The sequence below is a fragment of the Somniosus microcephalus genome, unplaced genomic scaffold (assembly GCF_052327205.1).
Source record: "Somniosus microcephalus isolate GS21.2 unplaced genomic scaffold, FLI_Smic_1.0 unresolved_chr3, whole genome shotgun sequence".
In the NCBI taxonomy this organism is placed as follows: domain Eukaryota; kingdom Metazoa; phylum Chordata; class Chondrichthyes; order Squaliformes; family Somniosidae; genus Somniosus; species Somniosus microcephalus.
Window position 1 is genome coordinate 61,968,075 of NW_028225181.1, and position 19,427 is coordinate 61,987,501.

General features: G+C 50.5%; 1 protein-coding gene and 2 pseudogenes across 2 annotated transcripts; 1 reads left to right on the plus strand and 2 right to left on the minus strand.

Moving 5' to 3' along the window:
- Positions 1 to 897: 897 nt before the first annotated feature.
- Positions 898 to 19,427, plus strand: part of LOC147091606 (uncharacterized) — a 30,965-nt pseudogene continuing 12,435 nt past the window's right edge.
- LOC147091607 (uncharacterized) lies at positions 9,860 to 14,261 on the minus strand. Of its 2 annotated transcripts, none has more exons than XM_085976833.1 (2): positions 13,849 to 14,261; positions 9,860 to 11,345 (listed from the first exon to the last, which is right to left on the minus strand). In XM_085976833.1, exons 1-2 carry the CDS (start codon positions 13,937 to 13,939, stop codon positions 10,039 to 10,041), a joined length of 1,398 nt encoding a protein of 465 aa, XP_085832959.1. In that variant the 5' UTR covers positions 13,940 to 14,261; the 3' UTR covers positions 9,860 to 10,038. The 2 variants fall into 2 exon arrangements, with proteins under 2 accessions (XP_085832959.1, XP_085832960.1); XM_085976834.1 differs by having other exon boundaries at positions 9,861 to 11,353.
- On the minus strand, positions 14,379 to 16,953 carry LOC147091608 (histone H2B 8-like; annotated as a pseudogene).

The window sequence follows — 19,427 nt, forward strand, 5'->3', positions numbered from 1 at the left end:
CCCAAACTGGGCGTCAGTTAGCAGGTTATTGCTGAGTAAGTGCCGCTTGATGGCACTGTCGACGACACCTTTATATAGAGCTTTTAAAACATCTCAAGGCACTTTACAGTAGGGTAATAAGACAACAATCGACACACATATTTTGTTTGTGGTCCAGTGCACTGACACAAAGTTCCTTCACAACTGTAACAATTTTATTGCAGTTGCTGTGAAGGCTGCGCTCGCTCTGCTCGTACACCTGGTCTCCAAAGGAGGCAAAACAGGACTAATGCTGCCGAGCTCAGCTCTTTTTGATCAGAAAAATCAACTGTTTCGCCTTGCCAGGAAATGCACAAAAGAGGCAGCAGTGCTGATTGGCTGCCCAGGAAAGTCCTATTTAGATTAAACTCCTTCACCCAGTGGGTGCTGCGAATGTGGAACTTGCTACCACAGGGAGTAGTTGAGGTGAAGAGCATGGATGTATTTAAGGGGAAGCTGGATAAACACATGGGAGAAAGGAATAGAAGGAGATGCTGATAGGGTGAGATGAAGAGAGATGGGAGGAGGCTCGTGTGGAGCATAAACACCACATGGACCAGTTGGGCCGATTGGCCTGTTTCTGTGCTGTACAATCTGTGTAATTCTATGTAATAAGAGAGGAGAGAATGTTCCATAGAAACTAGAATTATCTGTTCCGAATTTTAATCCTGAACTTAGTGATGTCTTTTGTAAACTGCTTTTACAGGGAATATCATCGGCCTTTGAATGTGGAAGGAGAAATGTTTGCCTGTTCTGTCTGTGGGAAAAGATTTCAAAGATCGGTGTGACTGGAAAAGCACTGAGACACACACACCCGAGTGAGAGTGTTCCTGTGCACTGACTGTGGAAAGAGCTTTAACCAGTTACACAGTCTGAAAAAACATCGCACCGTTCACAGCGGGGAGAAACCGTACACGTGTTGTGTGTGTGGATGAGGCTTCAACCGATTGTCCAACCTTGAGAGACACAAGGACACCCACACCATGGAGAAACTGTGGGAAGGGATTTAGCTCCCCGTCCCGGCTGGAAACTCATCGATGCAGTCACACCGGGGAGAGGCTGTTCACCTGCTCCAAGTGTGGGAAGGGATTTAGTCAGTCATCCCACCTTCTGACACACCAGCGACTTCACACTGAGGAGAGACCATTCAGTTGCTCTCACTGTGGGAAGAGGTTCAGGCAGTCATCTCACCTCATTGAGCACCAGTGCATTCACACTGGGGAGAGACCGTTCACCTGCCCTGTGTGTGAGAAGGGATTCACTAATTCCTCTGACCTTCTGAGACACCAGCGCATTCACACTGGGGAGAGGCCATTCACCTGCTCCGTGTGTGGGAAGGGATTCAATCAGTCATCCAAACTGCTGACACATCAACAAGCTCACACTGGGGCGAGGCCATTCACCTGCTCCGTGTGTGGGAAGAGATTCACTAATCATCCAACCTGCTGACACACCAGCAAGTTCACACCGGGGAGAGACCGTTCACCTGCTCAGTGTGTGAGAAGGGATTCAATCAGTCATCCAACGTGCTGAGACACCAGCAAGTTCACAAGTGACTGCAGAGGTTCGATTCTGCTGTTATTGCTGCTGTTAATCACATCCAGGACAGAACCATGTTCATTCTGACAGTTGGGGTTTGTTTCTGCTGATGTTAATAACCCCTATAACTGGGCTGGATTTTAATATTCTGGATGTATAGCTGATGGAGTTGTCGGGGCTGCAGTGTTGCTTTAAGTACTGCTGTCTGATCTTTCCCCTTAATTTCTGAAGAGTGTTCCTGAAATATTTTACAATAAAATTATGAACTTTTATTCAATCGTATATTAATCTTTGCTATAAAATCGACAATTCATTGTCTGAAAGATTCCATTATCATCTCCAATTAGAAAGTGCTGATTAATCCTCGCTGACAACTCTTACTCACTTGTACATTACACAAAGTGGCACCTCCAATATCCACCAGAAAGAAGGGGAATGGGAATTGGTGGAGAATCGAGAGTCCCCAAATGTTGCCCCTCCCATCTGGTACAGCAATCCCCTCGGCACGGGAATGGAGACAAGTCCAGTCATAGTGTGTGGTAAACCACTGTTATTGTTTTCACTGTTGTTGTTGCACACTGTTGTATCTATGCATGCCTCAGCTGGCTCTGCCCCTGGCTCCACCCACATGCCCAGGTATGAAGGTGACTGCTCTGCAGCCCCCTGCCTTCTTGGAAACCAGTCAACCACGAGAGGCATGCTCTGTTCTTTGTTAATACATGCTCTGTTCTTTGTTAATACATGCTCTGTTCTTTGTTAATACATGCTCTGTTCTTTGTTAATAAAAGCCTTTTAGTTACTCTCCTAACTCTCCGTCATTTATAAGTAATTGATAGCGCATCAATTTTATTAACAAAGACAAAATGTCGGCACCAAACGCTGAGCAGCAGGCGCTGCTGCATGCCCTCAGACCAACATGCCTGGACCTAGACCCTCAAGAGGCGGGTTCGTCTACCAAGTTCACACAATGGCTGCGTTGCTTCGAAGCTTACCTGGAAGCCTCAGCCGTGACACTAGATGGAAACAAACTAAAAATCCTGGCCTCCAAGGTGGGCCACCAAGTCTACACGCTCATCCAGGACACGACTACCTACGCGGCGGCTATCGATCTGCTAAAAGGACAATACACACGCCCGGTAAATACGGTTTATGCCAGACTCCTCCTGAGATCCCGCAAACAGCAGTCCGGGGAATCGGTGGAGGCATCCCTACGGGCACTACAGATACTCGGCCGAGCCTGCGATTGTAAAGAGGTATCGGCCGCGACACACACGGAGGGACTTATCCGAGATGCTTTCGTTGCGGGCCTCAAGTCCGACTACTCCCGGCAGAGACTGTTGGAGAAGGGCGAATTCGACCTGAAGAAGGCAGTGTCCCTCGCGCTCTCGCTAGACGCGGCCCACCGGAATATGGACGCATTCTCCCCTAACCGCTCCACACCGTGGACGCCGCAACCTTGGGTCATGGGACCGCCACCCCCGGCACCAACTGCTGCAGCGATGTCCAAGGGCCCGAAATGTTACTTTTGTGGCCAGGCAAAACACCCCAGAGCACGCTGCCCGGCGAAAAACGCTACCTGCTCTGGCTGCGGGAAGAAAGGACACTACGTCAGCGCCTGCAAAGGTAAAACCGCTAACGCCAGCAGCGCCGCGTGTGAACCGTGGGGGCAGCCATCTTGTCCGCCATCTTGGATGCCTCCAACTCCAATCGCGGGTGACCCGGACTCAACCACCGCCTTGTCTGACAACCACAGCGACTCGCTCGACCATACGCTGGCCCCCGTGACGCTGGACCAATCTCTCCCTCACCAACTGTCCGGGTCCATGATGGACATTATGGTAAACAGCCGCGCCACTACCTGCCTTTTCGACAGTGGGAGCACGGAGAGCTTTATCCATCCCGACACGGTGCACAGTTACTCTCTCCCGGTCCTGCCAACGCGCCATCGGATCTCCATGGCTTCCAAATCCCATTCAGCAGACGTCGGTGGCTACTGTGTAGTGACCCTTTCAGTAAGGGGCACAGAATACAAAAATTTTAAACTTCTTGTCCTGCCCCATCTCTGCGCTGCCGTTCTACTGGGGTTGGATTTTCAGTGCCACCTTAGCGTACGGTGGACCCCTCCCCCCACTCTCAGTCTGCAGCCAGCAGCTTTTAAATCGCCCGCCGCGCACCATTTGCAGCCTCTCCACACTTAAAGTCTCCCCCCCCCCTTGTTCACTAACCTCACCCGCGACTGTAAGCCCATCGCTACCAAAAGCAGGCGGTACAGTGCCGGGGATAGGAGCTTCATTAAATCCGAAGTAGCAAGACTCCTGAAGGAAGGGATTATTGAGGGTAGCACTAGCCCATGGTGAGCACAAGTGGTGGTAGTAAAGACTGGCGAAAAACAGCGCCTAGTTATTGACTACAGCCAGACAATCAATCACTACACCCAGTTAGATGCATACCCACTCCCCTGCATATCTGACATGGTCAATCAGATAGCACAATACCGGGTGTTCTTGACGATTGATCTGAAGTCGGCATACCACCAGCTCCCCATCAGGGCTGAGGACCGCCAGTACACAGCTTTTGAAGCTGACGGTCATCTCTACCACTTCCTCCGAGTCCCCTTCGGCGTCACCAACGGGGTTTCGGTCTTCCAAAGGGAGATGGACCGAATGGTTGACTAGAACGCGCTGCAGGCCACCTTCCCCTATCTAGACAACGTCACCATCTGCGGCCACGACCAGCAGGACCATGACGTTAACCTAGAGAAATTCCTCCGTACGGCCCAGCGGCTGAATCTAACATACAAGGACAAATGTATGTTTCGCACCACGCGCCTCGCCATTCTTGGCTGCGTAGTGGAGAACGGAGTCATCGGCCCCGACAGAATGCGCCCCCTTAAGGAGCTCCCCCTCCCCCACTGCCAAAAAGCACTGAAGAGATGCCTAGGGTTTTTCTCTTACTATGCTCAGTGGGTGCCCAACTATGCGGACAAAGCCAGACCCCTCATCAAGTCCACCTCCTTCCCCCTGACAGCAGAGGCATGTGCAGCCTTCACTCTCATAAAAAGAGATATTGCGAAGGCCACAATGCACGCAGTGGATGAGTCCATCCCTTTCCAAGTGGAGAGCGACGCATCCGACTTCGCCCTAGCTGCAACTCTTAACCAGGCGGGGAGACCCGTGGCCTTTTTCTCAAGGACCCTCCAGGGCCCCGAGATTCGACACTCCTCTGTCGAAAAGGAGGCCCAGGCCATTGTGGAAGCGGTGCGACATTGGAGGCATTACCTGGCCGGAAAACGATTTACCCTGCTCACTGACCAGCGTTCAGTAGCTTTTATGTTTAATAATAAGCAGAGGGGCAAAATCAAGAACGACAAGATCTTGAGGTGGAGAATTGAACTCTCCACCTACAATTACGATATCTTGTACCGGCCCGGGAAACTCAATGAGCCCCCAGATGCCCTATCACGTGGTACATGCGCCAACGCGCAGGTTGATAGACTGCAGACCCTCCACAATGACCTCTGCCACCCGGGGGTCACCAGCTTCTTCCATTTCATCAAATCCCGTAACCTGCCCTACTCCATCGAGGAGGTCAGGACCATGACCAGGAACTGCCAAATCTGTGCCGAGTGCAAACCGCATTTTTATAGGCCAGACAGAGCAAGCCTGATCAAGGCCACTCGCCCCTTAGCGTCGATTTTAAAGGGCCCCTCCCCTCCTCTGACCGAAACGTGTACTTCCTCAACATAATTGATGAGTACTCCCGTTTCCCATCCCTTGCCCAGACATGACCAGTACCACGGTCATTAAATGTCTGAATGACCTTTTCGCCTTGTTCGGCTTCCCTAGCTATATCCATAGCGACCGGGGCTCATCCTTTATGAGCCACGAACTCCATCAGTACCTGCTCACGAGAGGTATTGCTACAAGCAGAACCACCAGCTACAACCCCCGGGGGGAACGGCCAGGTGGAAAGAGAGAACGCGACGGTTTGGAAGGCCGTCCTCTTAAACTTAAAATCTAAGGGCATTCCGACCTCTCGCTGGCAGGAGGTCCTCCCTGCGGCGCTCCACTCCATTCAGTCACTGCTTTGTACGGCCACCAATGCCACCCCCCATGAAAAAATGTTCACTTTCCCCAGGAAGTCCACATCGGGGACCTCGCTACCGACATGGCTGATGTCTCCAGGACCCGTCCTACTGCGGAAGCACGTGAGGTCCCATAAAATGGACACCCTGGTCGAGAGGGTGAGCCTCCTCCACGCCAACCCCCAGTATGCTTACGTGGCATACCTGGACGGGCGGGAGGACACAGTCTCCATACGAGACCTCGCACCTTCGGGTGCCCCTGAAACACTACCATTGCCATCCACCACGACCCACAACCCAACCCCTGTAGACGGCATGCCGCAGCCCCAGGACCCGTCATTGACCACCCAACCACTCAATGAGACGCCAGATTCAACGTTGGATGCTGCACCATCACCGCCGCCACCACGATGATCAGGACGGCATACAAGGCCACCTGATAGACTTACTTACACGAACCTTTAGTACACTTCACCCCGCCGGACTCAATTTTAAACAAGGGGTGAATGTGGTAAACCACTGTTATTGTTGTTCACCGTTGTTGTTGTTGTTGCACACTGTAGTATCTATGCATGCCTCAGCTGGCTCCGCCCCTGGCTCCACCCACATGCCCAGGTATAAAGGTGACTGCTCTGCAGCCCTCTGCCTTCTTGGAAACCAGTCAACCACGAGAGGCATGCTCTGTTCTTTGTTAATACATGCTCTGTTCTTTGTTAATAAAAGCCTTTTAGTTAACTCTCCTAACTCTCCGTCTTTTATGAGTAATTGATAGCACATCATAGTGACGGGATGAGTTAAAGGTATATACTCAGACGGGCGGAAGGTGGGAAGTGGTGTTCCACGGGGATTGGTGCTGGGACCACTGTTGTTCACCATTTACATGAATGATTTGGACTTGGTAATCAGAAGTACAATTTCAAAATTTGCTGATGACCCTAAATTGGGGATGTAGTTAATACTGAGGAAGACTGCGATAGCATCCTTGTAGAATTATTCAGTTGTGTTCAGTAAATAGCAGCATCTTTTAAATTGCTTTTACTGATCACATCACTATATAGTTATGTGAAAAACAGAAATCATTAAAAGCTCCTAATTTCAGAATTGTTAGATTCAAACTCAACTTCTTCCAAGTACAATCTAACATTTCAAACATTGTAATGGCTGTAGGCGAGATATTAGGACTGTTGTCTAACACAATCCAAACACAGTGACACACAGACAGATGGGCAGGTGTAGCTTCACAGCGAATCCTTTCAAGCCTCACTAAAAAGTGGCAGACTGGCAATCCATTGTTCACGAATGGAGTTGTGATCTTTGTAAATTAAGAAATGGAAATGTGTCAAAGAGTTGATTAACAGAGTGGGGCATCATCTTCCTTTGATTTCTATTTCTGACACCAGGCAACAGAAAATGGTCATTACAACACGACATAAACAGACTCTTCAGGTGTGAGACATCAGACTTCAGAACAACACGTCTGCCAGCTCTGGCCACTAACCCCAGTACAGTCAACCTTTCAGCAGCTGCAGCCCTGATTAAATAACTAGTAGTTTAACATGTCTAGTAGAACTTTTGTATCAAAATAGAAGAAATGTATTTGACACACACACAATTAATAATTAAATCACAATGTGATTGTGAGAATCGATTATCGACTCTTGATGCCTTCCGTGTCCACCGGTCGAGGAAGGTATCAAGTGAACCGGTGGACACCGCCTGCCCCCTCTCCAGGGCCACCCGGGCAGGGACAAGACTATGGGAGAGAGGCAGGCAGCCAGAGTGACCCCGCCCCCCATGGGCCTACAAATTGCTGTTTTCGCCAGGCCCAAGAGCAGGTCAGGAGAAGATCCTCCCACTTACCCACCCCCCTCCGCACCGGGCGGACAAAGATTAGGAGCGTGGGGCTAAAGTGTAACCAAGAGTTGAGGAGCAGCCCCTTCAGGTAACTATCCAGGGGCTGTAACCTCTCACACTGAATATATACACGGCCCGTGGACTCCTCTAGGCCACAGAAACCACATCTGGCCTTGGAGTCCAGAAAGGAGCTTAAAAACTGTTGCACACGACAGCTCCCTGCAACAGTCTCCACCCCAGATCCCCAATGGTGCTGGGAAGGACTCCCGCATAGAGACCCCTCCACTGGGGACCCTCGCCTCCGTCAGACAGCAAGATGACCCACCAGTCTGATTGAGATTGGGCAATAAACTAAATTAATCAATAAATGACACAGAAACCCGAGTCCCCGGATCCTCAGCCCTGGTGTGAAGTACGCTGGCCACCAATTTTCCGTTACTAATGCGCACCTCAGGCCCCACCCAGTCTGGTTTAATTGCTAAATGTTTTCTAACTCGGTTCAGGCCTGTCATTCTACGGGAAACTTACAAGGCCTCATTTATTGATGTGTCCCACCTGAGCGGCTGTTAATGGCTTTAATAAACTGGCAGCAAGGTTTTTTTTAAAAGGTGGAAAGAGGTGAAAAACTCCACTAGCGATGCCTCAAAACTCACGGACAGAGAAATCCACTTCATCAGTGCCCCTGCCACAGGACTCAATATCCACCCCCTCCACCACTGGTGCACTGTGTCTGCAGTATGTACGGTCTACAAGATGACCATGGTCAGGCCGTGTGGAGTCAAGGGCCAGGCAGAATGGATGGAAAGATCACAACAAACTTCCCTTAACTCCAACCCACTGATTCCTGTTTTGTAGCCAGCTTTCCATCCATTCTGCTGCCTGGCCCTTCACTCCACACGGCCTGACCTGGGTCATCGTGTCGATCTTACACACCGTTTATGGATAGCAAGCTGGTCACAAAACAGAAAACAGAGAGTAGGGGTTAAAAGTAGCTACTCAGACTGGCAAAAGGTGGGAAGTGGTGTTCCACAGGGATCGGTGCTGGGACCAGTTTTGTTCACCATTTACATAAACGATTTGGACTCGGGAATCAGAACAATTTCAAAATTTGGCGATGACAGCAAATTGGGAGGTAGAGTTAATCCTGAGGAAGACAAAATGCAAGAAGATATTAATAAATTTCAGAATGGGCGTGTAATTGGCAAATGAATTTCACTATAGATCAGTGTGAGGTCGTGTGTTAATGAATTTCACTATATATCAGCGTGAGGTGGTGTGTTAATGAATTTCACTGTAGATCAGTGTGAGGTGGTGTGTTTTGGTGGGAAGAATAAGGAGGCCACACACTACTTGGACAAGGGGGTGAAATTTGGTTGCTTTGTGCCTCCTGTGATATTCAGCGGGAGGTTAGCGGTGGCAGTAGATGGTAGCGCCCCGTGGCACTGCACCGCTGGCAATGACGTCATCGCCATGCTCAGCACCCCGGCTGCAACCTTGGGTTGCGATCCCTGACCTATAGCCGGACGATATGTCTGACAGGGTCAGGGGTCATTCCTGCAGCCGTGGCGGCGCCACTTAAAGGGCAGGTGTTGGGCGGCAACTTTTTATTTTGGCCGACTGCCAGCACCTGCCCCCTTCCCCTCTCTTCTTTGGGGTGCCAGCCACGATCGCTCAGCCCGGCGTTCCTCTTGATCCGACACCCTGCTCCCCGGTGGTACAGCAGGGCCCCGGTGTGCGCAGTCCTAGGCTCCTCCCCGTTAATCAGGGAGGGAGGTCTGCTATGACACGGTGCTATGTGCCGACGGGCATGGCGCTGTTACACGAAGTTCCAGGAAATTCACTGGTAGCTCCCCAAAAGGGAGGGGAGCGCTTCCAATAGCACCCCGCCTCCTGCTTGGGGTGCTTCCACTGAATTTAATGCGCATGGGCGCTAACTTTTTCAGGGGGCTAAAATTAGCCCCGGTGACGTTAGCGACCCAAAGGGGGCGCCACCGAATTTCCCCCCAAGTGTCTAAATGGGCTGGAGGAGCAGAGGGATCCAGGGATACAGATACACAAATCACTAAAAAGTAGCAACACAGGTTAATAAGGCCATTAAAAAAAAAAAAGCACTGGGGTACATTCCTAAAGGAGCCTTCTGTTCCATGTCTAGGAGCTCTGAACCATGGCAGAGAGCGGCTGGGGCACGTTTCTCACATGCCTCGAGATTAACCCGCACGGCAACTTTGCCGTCAGTGAAGAGAGGCAAGAAAGTGTGGCCCTGAAGGACTGTGTCCAGGCTGGAGTTCTGTTCCCACTGTACGCTCCTCCCCCAGATAGTCCTTTCTGAGCTCCAGCTAGGTGATGCTAAACACTCAGGTGGGAAAGAAAATCTACAATAATGTATTTAAAACAAAGCTGGTTTATTTGACACCTATCCAGAATATTAATAACTCCAGGAACTGGGCTGGAGTTTATCAGCAGAAACAATCCCCACCTGTCAGAATGAACATGGTTCAGTCCTGGATGTGATTAACAGCAGCAACAGAATCCACCCCCTGCAGTCACTTGTGAACTCGCTGGTGTGTCAGCAGGGTAGATGACTGAGTGAATCCCTTCCCACACACGGAGCAGGTGAACGGTCGCTCCCCAGTGTGAACTCGCTGGTGTCTCAGCAGGTGGGATGACTCAGTGAATCCCTTCCCACACTCAGAGCAGGTGAATGGCCTCTCCCCAGTGTGAACTCGCCGGTGTCTCAGCAGGGTGGATGAACGAGTGAATCCCTTCCCACACACGGAGCAGGTGAACGGCCTCTCCCCAGTGTGAGTGCGCTGGTGCACAGTGAGCTCAGTTGATCGACTGAACCCAGTCCCACAGTGAGAGCACCTGAACGGTCTCTCCCCAGTGTGAGTGCGCTGGTGCACAGTGAGCTCAAATGATCGACTAAACCCAGTCCCACAGTGAGAGCACCTGAATGGTCTCTCCCCAGTGTGAGTGCGCTGGTGTATAATGAGCTCAGATGATCGCCTGAACCCAGTCCCACATTGAGAGCACCTGAACGGTCTCTCCCCAGTGTGAGTGCGCTGGTGTATAGTGAGCTGAGATGACTGCTTAAACCCAGTCCCGCAGTGCGAGCACCTGAACGGTCTCTCCCCAGTGTGAACACGTTGATGGCGTTTCAGTTCCCCGGAACCTTTAAAGCACTTCCCACAATCCAGGCATTTAAAAGGTCTCTCCCCAGTGTGAACTCGCTGGTGTGTCACCAGGTTGGATGAATTAGTGAATCCCTTCCCACACTCGGAGCAGGTGAACGGCCTCTCCCCAGTGTGAACTCGCTGGTGTGTCAGCAGGTGGGATGACTGAGTGAATCCCTTCCCACACTCGGAGCAGGTGAACGGCCTCTCCCTAGTGTGAACTCGCTGATGTGTCTGAAGGTCAGATGACTGAGTGAATCCCTTCCCACAGTCAGAGCAGGTGAACGTCTTCTCTCCAGTGTGAACTTGCTGGTCTGTCAGCGGGTTGGGTGAATTAGTGAATCCCTTCCCACAGTCAGAGCAGGTGAACGGCCTCTCTCCAGTGTGAACTTGCTGGTCTGTCAGCGGGTTGGGTGAATTAGTGAATCCCTTCCCACACTCAGAGCAGGTGAACGGCCTCTCCCCAGTGTGACTGTGCTTGTGCCTCGATAGGCCAGATGATTGGCTGAAGCCTCGTCCACACACAGAACACGTGTATGGTTTCTCCCCGCTGTGAACAGTGCTTCTTCCTTCCATATTCAAAGGCCGATGATATTCAGTTCCTGATGAATCGAGTGACTCTGTCAGCTCTTGACGTGATGTGTGGTTTGAGTTTCCCGTCTGCAAATCCTCCCCTTCTAATACCCTGTAAAATGAATTTAAAACAGGGAGCGTGAGAGAGAACCCACTAAAGAGGCAGGTTGTGAAATTCAGCTCAATGAATCTGGTCATTTGCGGGGCCGGCACTAGAAAAAAGTGACCATGAAAGCTGCCATAAAATCCCACTGGTTCACTAATGTCCCTCAGTGAAGGGAATCTGCCACCTGGTCTGGGCCTCTGGCCTCTATGGGAGGAGAGAGAGAGAGAGAGGTGAGAGTGGGAGGGGGCGAAGGAGACAGACTTTATACATCTGCAACTCGACCAGAACATTGACAGAACCTCCAAAACCCGCAACCTCCAGCACCTAGAAGGACAAAGGCAGAAGGTGCATGGGAGCACCATCACCTCCAAGTTCTCCAAGTCACACACCATCCTGACTTGGACATATATCGCCGTTGCTACATCATCACTGGGCGAAAATCCTGGAACTCCTTACACAACAGCATTGTGGGAGTACCTTCACCTCACGGACGACAGCGGTTCAAGAAGGCGGCCCACCATCACCTTCTCAACGGGAAGATGGGGATTGGCAACATATTCTGGTCTTGCGAGCGACGCCCACATCCCAAGAATGAATTAAAACAAATCTGTATATGTAAACTGGATTAAAAGCCTCTACAGAAATACTTGTTCCTAAAACAATACTCTTTTACATTGTAGGGACAGTGTCTGTTTAACAACCTAATCTCCACCAGAATCCACCTCCCTTGACAGTCTCACATTGGAAATTGTTGGGTCCTCCTGGGCTCAGAAGTACTGGGGGTTAAACCCAGCAGCTTCTCCTCCATCTCCACTCCAGCTCAAACTGAAGCAACAAAAAGACCGACACAGGCGGCCAGGGGCCTACCTTCCGTCAGCCTGCAATAAAACTCTTCCCCACAGCTACTGACTAATGGCGGCTGCAGCACCCACAATCCCCCGTCCCCCAGAAACCGCTCTATCCAACGCGCTGATTTCCCCGCTGAGAGTGCGTATGCTCCCCGGGCCATTCTGGGAGCCTGGCTCCTGTCATTTGTCCCGAGTCGGACTTGATGGAACCGGCTGAAGAAACTGGGAAGCGGCGGCTCGGATGGGGGAGGCGCTGCACCATGGGTTTCCTGGTGCCGGAGCCCTGGCCGCACGTCCGCCAGGCCGCTCTGATTCTGATTGAGTTTTTTGAGGAGGTAACAGAGGGGGTTGATGAGGGCAATGCGGTTAACGTGGTGTACATGGATTTCCAAAAGGCGTTCGACAAAGAGCCACATACTAGGCTTACCAGCAAAGTTGATGCCCATGGAATAATAGGGACAGTGGCAGCATGGATACGAAATTGGCAAAGTGACAGGAAACAGAGAGTAGTGGTGAACGGTTGTTTTTCAGACTGGACGAAGGTATACAGTGGTGTTCCCCAGGGGTCGGTACTAGGACCACTGCTTTTCTTGATTAATATATATATTATATATATATATATCTATCGTTCTATATCTATATATATAAATCGGTACATCTGTCTGTCTGTCATTCTGTCACTCTGTCTGTCATCGCCTGTGCGTCTGTCGGGCTATGCGCTCGAAAGTTACAGGGCGTACCTACGCGCGCGTTACCTCCAAAGAAAGCTTACGCTTCCGAGACGGTTTTAAGCGTATTTACGTTTCGGCTGGGCTAAAATCGCGCCCGCGGTATCCCAAAAACCTTCAACGTTCCGCTCATTAGCATCTCATTATCCGCTCATTAGCGACAGAGTGACCTTGAGGTCGACCAATCGTACGGCGGCTTGCTGCCGCGTGCGGCCGGGTCAATCGGTGCATGTGTGGGCGGGCCTTATCGTTCTGAACCGAGGTGAGTCGCCGCCATCTTGATTCCAAACTTTTCCTTTCTTTTTCCCGCTTTCTGCGTCTTAAAAAAAAACGTTGCTTTTGAAACACATATTGTTTTTAAAAAAAATGATTTAGAAAGTAATTAACTTATCTAATCTCATTAATTTTCCTACCTTTCCCCGTTTTTCCAGGTAGGCCTAGAAGCCTCGGCGTCTCCTCCGCACCCACGCCCGAGCTAGGCACCTCCCGGCCCCACTCGAAGGCTGGAGGGCTGAGCCTCAGCCCAGCGCCGCTAGGGTGCGCGCGCAGCAGGAGCTGAGACGCGGCGTCTCTCTCTGGCTCGGCCGGGGGGCGGGGCTTGCTGAGCGTCACCCTGGCAACCGGCCCCCCCCCCCCGGCCCTCTCGCACAGCCGCAATCGGCGGTTTTCACCTCGGGGGGGGGGGGGGCCGCGACCCTCGTGGGGGGGCACGCGCAGCAGGAGCAGCTGAGACGCGGCGTCTCTCTGGCTCGGCCGGGGGGCGGGGCTTGGTCAGCGTCACGGTTACCCTGGCAACCAGGCCCGCCGGCCGAGCCAGAGAGAGACGCCGCGTCTCAGCTCCTGCTGCGCGCGCAATCGCCCCCCCCGCTCCCTTCCCCCGCCCCCCTTTGCTTTAAATATCGGAGATTCTCTCATCAACACTCACCGCACCATCCGCCGCTCCTCAGTCCCGCCGCCATTTTATCTCCTTCCTCAAACCGGAGCCTCATCCGGGAACTGCGAGCAGCACCGAGCATGCGCACTGTGGCCACGCAGCCCGCGCTTAAAGTCCCTCACTGAGTCCGTTTAGTCTATTGACTGCGACTCGTAGATTGACAGCTGCGCTCACCAATCGCAGCCCGCAACGCCTCGGGGCCCCGCCCACTGTGTTAAAAGGCCGCCGCCAGCTCCGGGGTCACGTGGCTCCTGATCGGCTGTTCAACCGCCTCAGCGCGCGGGTGAGGTCATAGCCCCGCCCACCGGCGAGCCCTTGTTGCCCAAGGTGCCGGCCGACTGCTTTCCCTTCTCCCCGGGCGGGCGGCGGCTGTCCTTCCCCCGGGGGCGGACTCCTCGCTAACTCTGTTCTCCAACTGCTCCTCCCCGCTCCGGGCGGCGGCTTTTATACCAGCCGCCGGCCCCGCCCAGCCCAGCCCAGCCGCGCCTTCTGAATGGCTGAAAACCCGGCAAATCTCCGCCTCTGATTGGCGCGTTTTTCAATCCGCTCCAACCTCGGACACCAACGAAAAAGGCAGCTTATAGAATAAGAGCTCGTCTGTGAATCAGACTCGTTATTGTTAAACTGATGGCCCTCTGTGGGACTGAATATTAACCAGTTATTAAAATCATTGCATCTGTGGGACTGAATAATAATCATTATTGTTAAAATCATTGCATCTGTGGGATTGAATAATAATCATTATTGTTTAAATTATTGCATCTGTGGGATTGAATAACAATCATTATTGTTAAAATTATTGCATCTGTGGGATTGAATAATAATCATTATTGTTTAAATTATTGCATCTGTGGGGTTGAATAATAATCGTTAAAATTATGGTATCTGGGACTGAATAATAATTAAAACTATGGCATTTGAGAGAGTCTGTGGGACTGAATAATCATTAAAATGGCATCTGTGAGACTGAATAATTCATTATTAAATTGTGAATTATGGCAAATTGATCCTTTAAAATTACTGGTTCCTGAATTGACAGATTTAATTTCACTTTAGCTTTTCAGCGACCCGCTTATAAATGAGTGCTTTGTACAAAACAGGGCAGTGACAATGCATCATTTTGTTATATATTTGTTAAATTTCAATCTATTTTAAATTAACGATATACTGTATTACAAAAACACACCAGCAAAATCTGAACATACGACAAAAAAATGAAAGTGAGGGTTAAATAAAGAAAGGATGATAAAACATTTTTTAAAAGAGTTTCATTCTTTATGCTGTCCATATTTCAAATGTCATTAGTCAAATGAAAATAAATAGTCCCTTCTGGATCTGGTGAGTGGCTCTGAAAAGAGCCTTTGGGTTGAGTTTTTAAGGTGGGAGGAACGAGAGGCTTTATTTGCAGCTGATGTATTTGGTGACAGCTTTCGTCCCCTCCGAGACAGCGTGCTTGGCCAGTTCCCCGGGCAGCAGGAGGCGGACGGCGGTCTGGATCTCCCGGGAGGAGATGGTCTGGCGTTTGGTGTAACGGATCAGGCGGGAGGCCTCGCAGGCGATGCACTCGAAGAGGTCGGTGACGAACGAGTTCATGACACTCATGGCCTTGGAGGAGATGCCGGTGTCGGGTCGGGGTGGACCTGCTTCAGCACCTTGTAGATGTAGATGCTGTAACTCTGCTTCCTGGTCTTCCTGGGCTTCTTGTCGCCTTTGGCCCGCTTCTTGGTGGCCGCTTTCTTCGGCCCCTTTTTCGGGGCGATGCCCCTGGACGCCACTTCAGGCCTGGTGAATGGACGCGAGGGTTTGTGATGGAGAAAGTCTCCCGGACGCGCTATTTAATAGCTAGCCGTATGCAAATGAGGAATCAGAGAGTGAATGATTCCTATTGGTGAACCAGCCAATCACAATCATTGCCTTCACCCATCCTTCATTAGCATAGGGCTGTGGGGCAGTCTATTTATTCTGAGCGTGGAGCGGGATTTGCGTCATTTTGTATTGAAATCGAGTTTGAGAATGGTTGAGGAAAAGAAAACAGTGGCCAAGAAGGGCGCCAAGAAAACCGTCACTAAACCGGCAGTGAAGGGCGGCAAGAAGCGCAGAAGGTCGAGGAAGGAGAGTTACTCCATCTACATCTACAAAGTGATGAAGCAGGTTCACCCCAACACCGGCATCTCCTCCAAGGCCATGAGCATCATGAACTCGTTTGTGAACGATATTTTCGAGCGCATCACGGGTGAGGCTTCCCGCCTGGCCCATTACAACAAGCGGCACACCATCAGCTCCCGGGAGATCCAGACCGCCGTGCGCCTGCTGCTGCCCGGGGAGCTGGCCAAGCACGCCGTGTCGGAAGGGACAAAGGCGGTGACCAAATACACCAGCTCCAAGTAAAACTCCACGCTGTCCTGAAAGAACAAACCCAAAACACAACGGCTCTTTGAAGAGCTACCCACAATCTCTCTGAAAGAGCTGCACAATCACATCTCCCTTTAGACTCAATTTACTGTAATTATTTACTGAACAAGTGTGTTTGAGAACTTTTGAAGTTCCAGCTGTAGATTTAGGTTTGAATTCTCAGATAAGCAGGTTCACTGACCCGATCGACCTTAGCGCCGCTGTTGAATTTCCTGTCCAGTAAACTACAAACACGGTCTGTGGTCTTTATTTCCCTTTGCACTCAGACTCTGCGTCTATTTCCAGCACCTGCCGAGGAATTAAAAGCTTGTTTCCGGGATGAGACTCGGATATGAGACGGGCCGAATGGCCGCCAATGTGCTGTAATGAATCTGTAATAGATTTGAAGTGCAGAGTGCCTCTTTTAAAGAATTTTAATTATATTGTCCGCCTGTTGCTTTTCTGGGAAGCGAGTGGTCAGGGTCTGGAATGAACTGACTGAGAGGGAGGTGGAGGCGGACTCAATCGTAGCGTTCAACAGAGAATTGGATAAGTACCTGTAGGGGAAAAATGCAGGGCTACGGAGAAAGGGCAGGTGTGTGGGATTAGCTGAAGTGTTCTTACAGAGAGCCGACATGGGCTCGATGGGCCGAATTGCCTCCTACTGTGCTGTAACGATTCTGCAATCGATTTGAAGGGCAGCATGCCCCATTTGTTGAATTTTAATTATATACAGCGTTTATTGTTTTTATAGAAATCCTTGATTATCAGGATTTCTCTGAATGTGTATTTAGCGTTTGTGAAGATTTTTACAGAGGATTGTAACGTCAATGTGGAGAGGTTGCTGGTAGCTCAGAGCCCTTTCTCTCTCACTCTGAATCTGTCTTCTACCTTCCCGCTCTCTCTGCTCCCTCTCTTTCAATCCCCTCACTTCCGCCTCACGTACAGTCTGCCTTTCTCAGCCAGGTCCGCTCAAGCTGCATAAGTAATGTTGTTAAGGCGAGGGAATCTCATTCAGCGATGATTTCAGTGAAGAATCATCATGACTGGACGAGGTAAATGAGGCAAAGGACTGGGCAAAGGCGGAGCCAAGCGGCACCGTAAAGTGTTCCGTGACAACATCCAGGGCATCACCAAACCAGCCATCCGCCGCCTGGCTCGCCGTGGCGGTGTCAAGCGGACCTCGGGGCTGATCTACGAGGAGACCCGCGGGGTGCTGAAGGTTTTCCTGGAGAATGTGATCAGGGATGCGGTCACCTACACTGAGCACGCCAAGCGCAAGACGGTCACTGCCATGGATGTGGTGTACGCTCTGAAACGGCAGGGCCGCACTCTATGGATTCGGCGGCTGAACAACTCGACCCTTTCAACCAAACACAACACAAAGGCTCTTTTAAGAGCCAACCAACACCTCACAGAGGGAGCAGTGACCTGGGAGCGGGGATAGATTGATGATTTACATTGTGATCGGTGAAGAGCTATATTTAATTCCAAGATCAAATTTAGGTGTGGAGGTGTTTTAAATCAGCATACGCACGATGGGTCGAATGGCCTTCAGTCGTTGAATCGTAGACATTTACGGCAGTGAAGGAGGCTATTCGACCCTTCGTCTCTGCCGGCCATAGCCTTGTCGGTAGCGGCATTTCAGTACCTGTCAGTTTCTGCTCTGGGATTTATGTGGTTGTTGATTTTACTCTATATCTGTCACTTTCTGGGTTCTGACTGAGAGTTACTGTGTATTTGTTAGGGTCTAGTATGTGAGTGTGTCTTTATAGCTCTCTGTCTCTGCGATGTATAGTATAGCAGGAGGCCATTCGGCCCATCGTGTCTGTGTCGGCCATAAACAATCTATAAAGCCAAATCCCACTTTACAGCTCTTAGTCCGCAGCCTTGCAGTTTACGGCACTGCTTGGATATGACCATGAACTTTTTAAAAAGCGATGAGGGTTTCTGCCTCTACAACCCATTCAGGCAAATAGTTCCTGACCCCCACCACCCTGTGGGTGAAAATAAAATCTCAACTGACGGAATGTGTGAACCTGTTCAGGAACTCCCACTCCAGCCTACGGGTCACACACTCGGTTTATCAGTAATTCGGATGATAATTAACATCATCTCCATGAGGCCCATTGAATGAATGATAAAAGTGATTTGTGAAACGATCACATTTTGGCTGATTTAAGTGTGCTAAAAAGAAGACTGATCTTGCGCTAAAATACAACCCTCGCCTCGGCCTCCCCCACACTTTTTAAACCCATGGGAAGGGCCCCTGCGAGCACCGCTCCCCCAGCGGATGCCGTTTCCTCTGGGCTCGACTGATAAGAACTACAAACACGGTCGTGGTCGCTCTTTCCCTTTGCTCTCAGTCCCGTTCGTCTACAGCGCCTGCCGACGAATTAAAAGCTTGTTTAAGGGACGAGACACTGATTTCAATCATCTTGTACTCTTGTCAAGGCCTTTCCAATTTTTTAAATTCCATTTGGGAGTCAATCCGTTTATTAATTGAGATTTTCTGCAGTGTAACAACCCAGAATGGGAGTTCTGATAGAGACCAGAACGGGGTCAGTTTGAACACTCTCTCCCTCTCTTTTCACAGATGGACTCCCAGTTCTAGCTTCACTGCCGCAGCAGCGGAGTACATCTAAGTTGTTGTCCCGTCTGAGAAGGTGTGCTTGGGGCATTGCATATAATGGTCTGGGAATCGGTGAGTGGGCAGATGATTCTCCCTCTGCTCTTGGGATGACCTTACTGACTGCAGAGGACGTGCTGGTGGCAAACACACAATCTGATTGGATAGATGAAAAAGCCGATCAGAAAGATGCAGAATAATGAAAATTGACATAATTCCTAACCAGCCATTCACAATCATTGCCTTCACCAATCCGTCATTAGCATAGGGCTTTGGGGTTGCCTATATATTCCGAGCGCGGAGCGGCTTTGCATCACTTTGTGTTTGAAATCGAGTTTGAGAATGGTTGAGGAAAAGAAGATTCAATCTAATAACCCAAAGGCGCTTTTCAGAGCCACCCACACTTTCTAGGAAAGGGCTGGTTCCTGTTCTGTCCTATGGAGCACAGATAGCCCAGAATTAATTTAATATGTTAAATCTCTGCAATTAAGCAGGGAGTTTCCTGATCAGAAATGATCCTCAGCCATTTTTGGTTATAAACAAGACACTT

Coding starts and splice junctions, on each gene's coding strand:
- LOC147091607 (XM_085976833.1), bottom strand. CDS start 13,939: ATGCTCGGTGCTGCTCGCAGTTCCCGGATGAGGCTCCGGTTTGAGGAA. Junction 11,346..13,848: donor GAGGAGCGGCGGATGGTGCG/GTGAGTGTTGAT, acceptor ACAGGGTATTAG/AAGGGGAGGATTTGCAGACG.